A 13246-nucleotide genomic window follows, 5' to 3' on the forward strand; every position below is an offset into this window, starting at 1 on the left:
CTCCCGCCATGTGCAAAATCTGTGATGAAGCTAGTTTGCCATCTAGTGGCACATGCACAAATCACCGTTTAGTCACATGGGATGTATGATTGAGTCTCTGTGAGGAAAGCCTTCATGGAAAGCTTCAGCCAAGAGACTATAGGTGCAATCTTGGCCAGCTGAGCTCTGTCTTAAGTCGGCTGCAGTGTCAGCCATCTCTTTATACGTCCCTGAATATTTAGATGGCTGGGAGTTAAAGAGAGCATTGTGTGCCAGTCAGAATGGTGAAAAATGCTAAGCTGCATTTGAGCCCCTGCCAGGCAGCTGTCGGCTTTGCCGTTCTCTTCCTGCCCCGGCCGCTCCTCTTAACCCTCAGTAAACAACTGGAACAAATCCTATTTTATTGAGGCTTTTACCAAGTGCAAGGGATCTCAGCAAGCTCCAGTGCCCAGGCATTTTCTAAGCTTGTGCAGTGTCCTAAGATGGCAACCGACGAGGGCAGTCAGAAGTAGGGTGTTTGCACTGTCTGTCTCTAATTGGATCCTTAATCAGACGCAGGTGAGGCTGCGGTCTGTGTTTTGTGACATTTCAAGCGAGCAGTATAATCGATATATCCCTCAGACGCGTTGCTGGTTGATTTGACACAGTGAAAACAGGTTTGGTGAGAAATATGTCAACTGCAGCATATCGAGCAGCATAGTTGATGTGAGTTCACTGAATATTTGTCCCCCTCCCCAGCCGATACTCAGCTGGTATTTTGACGCTGACGCCCAGAAGCAGCTGGGGTGATGTAGTATACATGTGAGAAAATATTATTAAAGTAGGTGAAGCTGAGAATGTGCCGATTGGATAGTTATTTTTTCTCATAAAACCACAGTGAAGAGCTACGCTGTTGACTTCTCCTCAATTCTCTGCTCTATATTTCGGATACAGCAACCTTTTATTCTAAGAGACCGATATTGTCGAGCTTATACTCCCGACACATCACTTAATAATCAGATACATGCAGCAGCTGCAAACATGGTAAGAGGGTTCAAGAGGTCGCTACAAAAATCTTGATATTTGTGGGATCCTTTGTGCAAACTTTATGCTGTTCTTTATGCTCGTTATGCAAATTTTTAAATGAGAAATTGGAAAATATTTGCAAGGGGAAAGGATGACATTTCAGAATTAATTACAGAATAAATTAGCTTGTGGTGGCAGTTTGCCGAACTGTCTGCATCTTGTTTGAATGTGGATGCCATAAATGATCCCAGGGGACAGCAGGTTTGACCGAAGGACTGGGGGGGGGATCGTATGCGTCTGGTTGCAACGTCCTTCTTTCCATCTTTCAAAAGGCCAGGAGCGGACAAGCATTCTCACAAGGGAACAAATATTGTGACAGGCTGTGCTGTGGCGACCTCGCTCACTTGTGTGCATGCAGCATCTGTCTGCGTCTGTGAGTTCACACTTCTGGATGTCCATGTGTGTTTTTCAGGGTCCACATCATCCTTTCACAACTGGTGTGATTTTCCTTGTCTTTGTTCCCTCACTGCGCAGCTAAAGTACACGCTGCGCACGGACAGAAATAACAGAAAAAACTCCATACCGCCTTCTCTTTTGCTCTGTGTGTTGTTAAATGACACAAGGTTGATATTATGAGGGTTCATCATCTTCACGGTTTTGCACACATTTGTTTACCAAGCAAATACAGCTGCCGCTCACAAGCTACACAGTCAGTTCCAGTTAAACGCAGTATAGCAGTTAGACAAAAGGCTCAGGTGGCCTGAGTACATGTCCCCAGAGGGAGACAGGACTCAGCTCAGGCAGAAAGAGTGGGAGTGGCATGTGAGTTTTTCAGTCAAGAAAAGGTCATCTCTCCCATGAGCTACGTAACGTTGTCGCAGACCAACTTGGCTTGGTAATGTCAGATAGTTTCCCCTTCAGGACATTAAACTTTAGTGTCACACATGAGACAGGCAGAGGAAAGAAAAGCGCCACACCAAAGACTTCCTGTGATGAGCCTTTGTTGTAAGCAGGCTACATTCGGTTAACAGTGAAGGTTTGTTGAGCATCTGTATGCAAGCTTTGACTACTAGCTCTACGCCCTGAGAATTTCAATAGTCCAGTGCACCAACCTTCAACTATTAAAATTAATTGCCGACAACTTTGATGGCCGATTAATTGTTTTCATTCATTTTACAAGAAGAAAAAAAAAGTCAAAATCCTCTGATTCCAGCTTCTTAACTGTGAATATTTTCTAGTTTCTTCACTCCTTTATGAAACTAAACTGAGTAGGTTTAAGGTATGTGCAAAACGATACCTGAGCACATCTTCCTGGGCTGGATCCGAAATTTTTCACGATTTTCTGACATTTAATAGGACAAAGAACTAATCGGTCAAACTTGAAAAATAATCAACAGATTAATCAACAATGAAAATAAACGTTAGTTGCTGCCCTGTTCGTGTTATTTCTGTGTCATTACTCATATTACCTGTGTTAATATTCTTTCTGTTTTTTCTTATTTATTTTAATTTGATGTCATTGCCATTATTCATCTGGAATAATGAAGCTCCCCTCTCCCACAGAAACGCCTTGTTAGTAGTTCCACCTTCAACTGCGGCGTGTAAGAATTGATTAAGCTAGGCTGTTCTGTTGTTGTTAGCGATGATGGGTCAGGCATGTGTGAGCTGACCAATCAGAGCAGACTGGGCATTAAGGAGAAGCGGCTTAAAGAGACAGGAGCTCAAACAAAGTGTTTCAGACAGAGGCGGAAGTCAATGGTGCAGCACTGGACAGTACGAGAAAACCGATGTGTTGCCTACATATAAAGCACAGTATATAAACCTATTGTAGTGGTAACCCAAAATGAAATGATGAACCTGAAAATGAGCTTAATATGTCTCCTTTAAGAAAATATTAAAGGGCTGCATTTGGTCGCTGATACGTTAATGTACAACGTGTGCTGGAAATAAGAAGGTCTCTCCTTAACCCGAGGGCCAAAACCTCTCTATTAGGTCGTATTGTGGCTGAAATACAGTAAATAAATTATTGTTTAAATTTCGATTTTAAGATAAGCAAATGGATTTATGATTTTAGTTGAGAGTGAATGTAAATATGAAATAGAGATAGTGACGACTGGAAGCTCTAGTGGACTGTATGTATAATGATATAAGATCAAAGAAGAAATACTGTGTTTGAAATATGACATAACTTCAAATGTTAAAATGAGTTGAAACTGATTCACTTACTGAAGGCATCTCTGCATATAAAAGGGTAAATAGCCACTCTGTTCTGTGTCTCAGGTCGGAGTTCGGTCCTGTGGTGTTCATTTCAGACGGCTCCTTTGGCTTATCTTCTGACCCCTCATGACAGGGACATTTGTCAGGTGGATTATGTGGCTTTTTGATGATATATCCACTTCATTGCAAAAAACGCATCGCGTTCTGGCCTCTGCGTTTTATACCGCTGTGTTATCCCAGTTCCGGGGTTGGACATGGAAACGTCTCAGGGAAGATGTTGACATTTGGGATAAGGATTATGGAGTCATCATAAACGAGTGCCTCTGCTGTGTGTCGCTGTCACTGTTGACTTTGCTCTCAGATTGGGGCTTGTGTTGTAGGACTGAGCCGGGCCCCATTTCTGTGCTTCACTTCTACACTTTGCAGCTCGTAGTGGAGTTGACACCAGTCGTGGCTGCGATCCATGTGGATTAAGTTGGGAGTTCAGAATGCGCTGTCAGTATGCTGAGGCCTCCTCCTTACCCCAGCTCAACTCACTCTAGCTTCAGTAGCCCCATTATTGAATTAATGCAGAGTGCTTTTCACATTTCGGTTATATGATTTTGCAGGTTTTTAGAGCGGTACAGAATAGATGAATAGTACTATTGAATATGTGTTTGGTCTTGCCGCCCCATCTTTCATTTACCTGAGAAGCTAATCATTTTACTCCCACTCTCACTGTCATGATCCTTTCATCTTTCTCTTCCTCCTTCCCCTCCCTCACATCCCTCATTTCTTTCCTCGCCTTCCTCTTTTTCTCTCACCCCCCCATCCTCTAATCTACCGCAATGACCTGAAGGAGGGCTTCACACTGCAGCGCTCAAATAATAATCAAGCACTAGGATGTTGTCAAATTTATAGGACACTGAGCGTTGCATAGCAACAGAGATTGCAGGGGTGATCCAACAGGAGCTGGAAGTTGGGTGAGGGAGAAACGGGGCGAGTGACAGGAGACAGGAGAAGGAAGGCGAGATGACAGGAAAAACAGGAGACAGCAGAGAGGGATGAGATGAGAGTAACAGTGGAGTGCGATATTATACACAAAGGGAGAGATTAATGGGAAACTGAAAAGGAAATGAGAAAGTTAAGGTTGGCTTAATGAAAGAAAAGATTCATAGACACTGCTGGCTGGGCTCGCAGTCCAAGTTATAATTATCATCATGTTGACATATTTTACTATGGCATTTTGGCAAACTCAGGTGGTGTTAAGTTTAGAATAAAGACTTGAATATAGCAGAGCAAAATATCCATTTACCTAATGGTCCAAATCCAACTGCAGGCTTCTCCTTACATCACAGAGAAACTTTTTTTTTTTTTTTTTTTTTTTGGCTTTTGTAACACTTTTCTCATGTTCTAGATTGTCTCTCACTTGTTTGTCTTTCTATGTTTCTTTCAATCTTTCCTTCTTTCAATCTTTCTTTCTTTCTTTCTTTCTTTCTTTCTTTCTTTGATGATCTTATTTGCTGTTGAAGTCTGCAGTTTCAGTCTACTGTTCATCCTCGTTGCCTAGAGACTGCTTTGGATTGCATGTCACCTCTGACTCTCCCTATCGTTCTTCATGTGTTGTGTCTACCTCCTTCACCAGAAACACTGTAAATCAACAAGACAGATAAAGTCAAGAGTGTGTGGAATTTGCTCGGAATCTGGGAAAATGAGCAGTTTAGATAATTATATTTTTAATCAAAGAAATATTCATCATCATTACTTGAGCATCAGATATGTCAGCGCTGCTCTCGGGTGACATCATGTATATACTTCAGTAAAGCTTTTGATTTCAGGTAATACAAAGAAGCATTTATTCCCTGCAATGACACCAAGCCAACAAACAGTTTTAAAATACAGGAAGAAAAACATTAATTAATGGCATCTATTAAAAATGTCAGAGTATCCCTTTAGTGACACTTTACAAAAGTCTTGGAGGTCATAACATGACATTTCAAACTCATCATATCATTGAAAATGGCATTAACACAGAATTAAACTTTGAACCCTGTGTTAATACTCTAAAGCACTTCACAAACTTGTGATAACAGTTGTTGTAATATCAGCATGCTCATGGGCACTACGGTAGCTGCAGGCATCTTGATTAATATGTCCAGCAGGTCCCTTCAGCGGCAGTTATCTCACTGTGTCACTGGCAGGTGTTTCAGTTTGGAGAGTCAACTGAGTGCAAACGGTGATGACAGCTGCGCTCTGGACTAATTATTTCTTGTCACTGTGTACAGATTTGTTGGGGACAGCGTGCTAAGTGTCAGTCTAACCCCAAGGTCACCTGGTGTAGTCGTTGGATGGATTGCCATGGAATGCTTTATTATAGAAAAAAGGACTGTCTGAGCCGTTGGTTTTCTTAAATATTGAATGGATATGTTATCAAAGAAGAAAAACTTACCTCTAACAAAGGTTATCTACAGTGTAGATTCTACGTTTGGCTACTCAGCTAACACTTAGAGGTGTGTCCACCCCATTTATGTAGACTAAATACTAGAAACACCTCTATGTATAACAAGTCAAGTCACCATAATGTTCATTAGCACGAGCGTAAACGTATATGTTAAATGTAGACTAGATGAGTAGTCTAAATGTAAGAAAACACTCACAATCACATTGGAGCACGATATATCTCAATAACTGAATCATATTTTGAATGCTGCTGAATCAGAATCAGAAATATTTTGTTGATTCCCGAGGGGAAAATTGGAATGTTACATATAAACATATATATATTTTATTTATTTTTTTATATGTGAAACAATGTGTGGCATCTTGCACAGTACTAGTAACTTTTCCCCTTATCTGATCTCTATTGAAAACAATATCCAGCGTAACAAAAAAAGAAACATGCCTGATTGTTAAGCTTGCATTTTCATCTGGTGAACACGATCACATAGTGAATACATAAATTCATCTTAGATGCAGCATTTAACTACCGTTGTTACCACTGGCAATGGTCGCTCATTTTTTAAAATAAACTAACAGTCGACAATAGGAAGACATAACATTTCAGAGCAAATAATGTCAATAAGTAATTTAAATGGGTACATTAAAGTTGCAATATGTAAGAACTGGCTGCCTGTTCAGCTAATACTCAAAACAAACATGAGATAGTACATCACCAGAGAAACCATTAACTGTAGCTGCCATTATATTGTTAGTTTGGTTAGCCATGTTAGTGCTGTTTTTTATAATGTTGGGCCGAAATAAGTCAGGGCTAGCTGTTAGCATGCCAACTTCAGACATTTCATACCATCAAAAAAATACAGGTGAGATAAGTTGCAGGGCCATCAGGTAACAGGTAGGTGCACCTAATAAACTGTGAGCACAATGTACTACAGAAAAAAATGTTCTGTCACCAGCAGAAAAGTTCAAACATACAGCCTTGTTGAGAACCATTTCATAACTTATAGGTAATGGTGCAACTAAACCTTAGGCCTATATATAATAATTCAGACTTAACCCCAGATTGACATTTAGTTGTTCTGACTCCGTTTATTGAAAGCTGAGATCTACAGTACCACTGTTTATTTTGATGATAATATGCAAATACATGGGCATAAAACTTGCAAGCGCTGTGCTGTTAAAAGAGATTTAAGGGCAAATGTGGAGAAATAGTTTTGAAAACTGCATAATTCATGACCTGCTTGGAATAATAGTGTATGAAATATTCATTAGCCAAATTACTTATCTGTGTAATCTGCTTTTGTCGTGGAGTTCAGGGGAGAAAGGACAGTGTCAGGAGCCAAGGCCAAAACAAACAGTCTGCTCTTTTTGCAGACGTAGGAATGATTCAGTGTCAGGCTCATCATTGTCAGTTTTTGGGAAAAAGATCCTTTACTGTACATAAAACTGGTGTTTTTTCCACCTGATGTAGCACCCATTGAATAGACAGATTGAATACTTTGGCTGCTACTCTGACTGCTCTTCACTTTCCACAGAGGTAACCAACCTCAAGTTCATTTCAAAGAGGTAATTCCCACGTGTACCTTAACATCAGTCATTTGAAGCAAAGGACATCAACGCATTTCGACATCTTCCACCTCTTCTCGACTAAGCGCTTTCACACACTCCTGATAAAGCACGTATAGCCTCAGAGCCACATTAACACAGATGATGAAAAGAGGCTGGCCGGGGCAGCGTTGGTACATCAAACAGCGGCATGCAACTCCCATGAGTAGGCACACACTCGTTCTACTGTGTCATTATTAAACTTAATATTTACTGTACTACACCTTGGCTTCCCCTGTTTTCATACTGCTGTAATCTGTGGACTACAAACAGAGAAAGGCGCATAAGCACGAGCGCATGTGAAAACTGGTGATTAAAAGCAGCGGCTCTCAGTGAAGTTCCTCCCTTTGTCTTTGTTGCAGGCAAACGCACATGTCAAATTCGACCCAGTTAATCAAAGTCTGCGTACATGGAGTGTCAGAGGGAAGAATCGGGGGCGTTGCTTTGTGATTTTCTGCTTTTCTTTAGGCAGCCACTGATCCTTCCCTTTCCACAGATCTACACCACCACTAACTCAGTGGAGGGAAGAAGTGTTTTTGTCACCCTCACTGACACATACAGTAGAAGAGAAATATTCCAGTTTAGCAATTGTGTCAAATGATGAAACTCCCATTAGAAAGAGGTAATCATATTTAGCCGTGATGCAGATATCCGCATTGTCTCGCCTCATGCCGTTGATTACGGCGGCTGTACAGTGAATTGATATCGGCAAGAGTATTACCATCTCCTAATTGAGCTGATTTTTATATCCGTCGCGTGTGTGTGTGAAAGCCAGCTAATTCCAGGCACTCCTCATAAGACACAGCCAGTGATGCTCTGCCAGTTTATAGGATAGCTGTGAGGATATCCGCAGAGCTTTATCCTCTTTTCTCGCGGGGACATAAACCCTTCTTGATGTAAATTATACCAACTTTGGTTTGGTTCGGATTGTATTACATCTCATTAAGATGTCAGCTTTTCAGGACTCGCGGAATCTCAAGCACTGGGGCCTTTTGCAATTCACAAAATGTCAAAAAAGAGAAATCAAAATAGTCGCTTCGTTCTGACCTCGTTTTTTTGCGGCTCTGGACAGCGCTGGCTGTCTCGGCCTGTTTGCTGCTGTTACTGCTCCTCCGGTTGATTAATGCACCGAGGGACTCACACAGCTGGAATGGAGGCAGTAAACCAGAGGAGGGAACAAAGACTAGTGGGCCACACGGGGTGCGGCAATTAAGCTGTTTTCTTGTTGTTAATTAAAAGCAAATTAGAGACTGCGACAGGAGTTGCTGTCTAGCCTTAATTGCTGGCAGCATGTATGCCCAGCTACACCTGTTGTTGCATCTCACTCATCTTATTCTTTTTTTTCTTCTCTTTATGCCTTCCTTAGGGACGGAGAGGAAAGGCTGGGGAGCCTGGACCCAGAGGCCCACCTGTAAGTGATACATATACAGCAGTAATTCTGACATTATCACACATTTGTACAGACGTCTGATTGGAAGTAAAGCGATTAACACCTTAAAAATCTGCAATACTGCTATAAAAAAACAACTAGACACTTTTAGTTTCATTTTTCCGTGTCAAGGTAAAGAATAATTACTTAATAGTGTCTGCAAATGAAGCCAAAAGATTAACACTGACAGCTAGGTACAGACGGTACGAAATAGCAGCACCTCATTTTCCAGCTTTTCTGCCATTCAAAATCAATTTCAATTTGACTTCATTTCACCAAGAATTTCCCTGAGATTTCCGACGTCTCTTTCAGTCGAGAACCTGGCAAAAATTGGACACATTGCGAAAAGTTATCGTGATAATACAAGCAAACGAAATCACACAGTCGCAGCAGACATGCAGTATAGCTTAAGAAGAGCAATCACCCAGGCTGTATCGATCTCCTTAAAATCGGCTCCCATTGCCCCATACTGCTGCCAGCAGGCTGTATTATTAGCACAAAACCATGAGGGGTTTATTAAGGTAGCACTTGAGAATGCTCTGTATTGATGAGTAGGCCAAGTCTGCCTGTAAGGCCAGTTGACTCCTTGAATTATGGTCTTTTCCTCAGGCGTCCAAACCAATCCCAGACGCCGTTTGTGTAGTGACCCACGCACTAAAGGGCACAAACTCCGCGATGCGTTAAAGGAGACAGCTTGTCAGACTCTTAACTGCTTTGATGTCAGGACAAACACGACTGTTTAGGCATCATGTAGCTTCGATGCTTTGGGTGTCCAATTATTTTCATGCCCTATTGCCCTGATTACGCTCTCGATCGGGACGAAGGGTTTGTCTTATTTTACTTCATCCAGAAATCCAGAAAGATTCTGCTCTGCCTCTGTCACCGTTATGCTCAATAGGTTCAATTATGTCTAGTATAATCGAGCTGCTCACTGTTAAACCTCTCCCGCGTGACTCAAAGAATCCCCTGCCTCCTTAATAACTCGTAAAGTTGTAGGACACAAGAAAGACAGGATGTAGAAGGTGTGACATTTCTAAATGGCAGTGTCCTGATGATACCCTTAGCATGTGCCAGCTTTGCCTCCATCCCCTGGTATTGGCATTTATGAGTCACCTGTTTTGCTGAGGTAGATCTCAGGGGCAAAATCATCTATTCAAAACACACACCAGAGCATCACTCTCTCTTGTCCATTGGCAGCAGGACAGTGCTCACAGTTGAGGGGGGCAGCATTTATTTTTCAAAGTCAAATTACCATCGCGCGACAACAGGAGAGTCTTTGAAAGGCAACAAAGACATGCTCACAGATAATCTATAGACTGCTGGGGGCAAGCCACGTCTTTATAACAGCAAGCGTAAGTGCAAAGGTTAGAAAATGTCATCCAAAAGTATTAAATGGACATCTTTTTCAAGCAAACTCAGCGTTATAAATAGGGGTTAGGATGGTTAAAGAGTGATAATGAAAAATAAATAACATTCTGCTCACCAGTGTTCATATAATCGCCATGTGACGTGAAATCCTTTTTATCCTCCTTCTGTGTAAAAAGACTATTTCATTGCTTGTAATTGCAGGGTCCCTCTGGAACCTCTGAAGAAGCAGGTGTCAAGGTATAACTCAAAACATTATTCATCACAAAACAAAGTACTGGCATGTGGCATTTAAAGTCGATTTGAGCTGTCTCCGCGTTTGATAAACCGGCCCTTACCTGCACTTCCAGCAAGGGTGACTTGTCAAGATGACGGAGCAGTTTTCACTGTAGCAGTCCTCCAAATAGGCGAGGACTTTAATCATCTGCGCTGTGTTGTCTGTATAAAGATGTAATGCGTGTAAGTAGTTGTCTCAGAGAAGGCCGCCAGACACATGTGTAAGCAGACCTCCTGTCCTTGACTGACATTTTTGTGTTTCGTAGTCAGGGGCAGAGCTCTCTCGCCGCAAATGGCACCTTTCAGTCAATTGTAGCCTATCTGCTGTGCAAGTTAAATAGCTGTTCCCACTATGCGCCTCCTGCAGCGCGGCACAGCGTGACTCACGGCTCACATTCCAAACAGACAGATGGCCATTACGTACAGTGCTTTTGCAAAAAGGATCCGCAATCATTTTCATGAAGCCCAGGGGTGCTGTAGCTCACCAGAGGCACATGAGACATGCAGTGCAAAAAACTTTCAGACATGAACCTCTACCAGCCCTCCCGCTGTCTCCCCTGCTACCTGCTGCCTTCACAAACCCAACCCCACCCACCAAGCCTCCAGTGGCCCACTTTGTGATCACGCTGAGAGTGAAAGCTATTGTGTAGTGGACAACCTCCTGACCGCAGCTGTTCACTTGATGTATAGGTACATCATTTGCCTGGATGTCAGCTCGGGCTGCAGAGTTCCTCCTGCTCCCTCTGCCCAGAGGAAGGAGAAGTGTCAACCGGCCAACCTTGAAAAAGAAAGTTGCCTGTATGAGGACGCACCTATTATACCTCAAAACAAATGGAATTGCGGTCGCTAGGAAGGAGGAAAAAACATACATAGCAGATGTTTTCCTTCCCACTGTATGTTGAACCAACCTCAAAAACAGTTGAGATGGAAATTATTTCATTAGGAACGACACACCTTAACATATTTATTGAAAAAAAATCAAGCCCTTGGACAATTGTAGTTGAGGACTGCTGCCAAAGACATCTACATATTGTGCTGAAGTAAGCATGCTAAACATCTAACCCTGGCCTCTCTTTTCTCACAATTACCTCTCTGAACTTCCAGTCTGGACCAATAGCTGCACAGCTAACTGATCTAGAAAGCTAATGGCAGATATAAGTTGCAGCGGCTGGCTGACACTCTGGTGATGTAACAGACCCAAACCTGTGTGTTTGAAGTGTGAATTCAACTGGTGGCTAAATCTTACACATTGCACTTTTAAGAATAAAAAGACAAACAGAGGTTAGCTTCATTAAGGTTTTTATTATCTCACTCGAAGCAAAATGAGGCCATTAAACTTAAACCTTCACGTGGCAGAAAAGAAAACAGCTCTGAGACTGTTGATTCAACATATTTACCGCTTCCTTTGCAAAGGTCGCATAAAGCCAAATTCATGTAACATTTTAATTATTGTGCACCAGCGTGTGTTAAAGTTTACAAGTGTATTAAAATGAAAAACCTGTAGGCTCTTACACCATTCAACTGAATAAAGGATGACAAAAAGTATCACCTGCAGGAGACCAAAGCTTGCCATTTGAGATTAGATGAAAGGTCTAGAATATGATTAAAGCATCTGTTTTCAGACTGTTGACTCATACTCATGTAACCTAGAGATGTGGTGCTGAGAAACATTGTTTCCGAGCTCTAATGCTTACATAAAATGTGCATGCCAGCCTTGCCCTTGCCATGAATCAGTCATGCCCTTACATTACGGATACACTCTTAGCCTTGTCATTATAAATTCATGCTAACTGTGGATGACAAGAAAACTCGCTTGTCTCAGAGAATCGCCTCACATTCAAATCTGCTGAAGGGAAACAAGTAAGGCTGTGCATTTAAAGGAATTTACACAATCCGACATGATACGTGTGAGGAGCTAAACCGTCACACCTCAGAGAGGAATGGGAAGTAACAGATTCCCTGAGCAGAAATAATTGAGCGGCATTGGGGATTCGCCACTTCTTCTCAGGGGCCGTCCTTGTGCATTTTTTAGCTCGGACAAAACAGACGCGAGCCAGACTAAACTGCAGCTTGAGTAACATCTGTGTGAGCTGAGCCCCCTCTCGCTCACTCAGCAGAGTGTGAATGTTTTAAAGTGGGAGTGCTCGGCGAATGATGTGCCGGGAAGACAGCGTTCTCATGAATCACATCTCCATAACTGTATCTCCCACTGACAGTCTCAAATGGGCTCTGACAGAACGCTGCAGATATTGATGGAGAGACTTGAGAGGGACGCAGACAGGCTTAATTGCAGTTTGATGACTCAAGGTGTCTGAAAGTCAACATCACCCACCAGCTTCCACAGGTGGTCCAGTTCCCCGTCCTATACACGCTGGGCTTTCTCGTTGTGTAAATACAGTGATAATCTGGATAAATACTGGCCGTGCTGCAGTTAATCTCATTTGAAAGGTTTATTAACTTGTTACATACCCCTCTGCCAAATAAATTGACTTTGATGGATTTTCAATGGAGATCTAACAGTGATAAAGACAGAAATATCTTACCACCAGTCCATCGCAGAATACAATGTGCACTGAATGACAGTCATAGCTCTGCAAACTGCCTCAACAGAGGGAAACCAGTGTCTTATGTGGATACTGTATAGGTACAGCCTTTGCTAAGAAACAGGCTAATAATAATAACAGGCTCTGACTAATAACATGAAAACAGCGATATAATTGGTAGGATTATACTGGTAAACTCACAAGATCCCATGTGGTTGATAAAGCCGCACAGAATTCAATTAGTGCTCAAAGTCAATTTTGTCACCAGTACATCGTCTCCGCCTAAAATATTAATAGGGCAATCCATCTGTTCATACATGGTAGCAGTCTGCTGACTTTATAACAGCTCATAATTTGGACGGGGAAACAGTGTCTATATCTTATTAAATGA

At 42.1% G+C, this 13246-nt stretch overlaps 1 protein-coding gene across 7 annotated transcripts in view; it reads left to right on the plus strand.

The window, feature by feature from the left end:
* Positions 1-13246, plus strand: part of LOC115596353 (collagen alpha-1(XIX) chain) — a 119519-nt gene that overhangs the window by 61560 nt on the left and 44713 nt on the right. For all 7 annotated transcript variants that reach the window (XM_030441378.1, XM_030441377.1, XM_030441379.1 and 4 more), the window contains 2 exons: positions 8609-8653; positions 10241-10276. In XM_030441378.1, coding sequence (XP_030297238.1) covers positions 8609-8653; positions 10241-10276 — 81 coding nt within the window. The remainder of the gene's footprint in view (positions 1-8608; positions 8654-10240; positions 10277-13246) is intronic.

Source organism: Sparus aurata, chromosome 15 (genome assembly GCF_900880675.1).
Source record: "Sparus aurata chromosome 15, fSpaAur1.1, whole genome shotgun sequence".
Classification (NCBI taxonomy): Eukaryota; Metazoa; Chordata; class Actinopteri; order Spariformes; family Sparidae; genus Sparus; species Sparus aurata.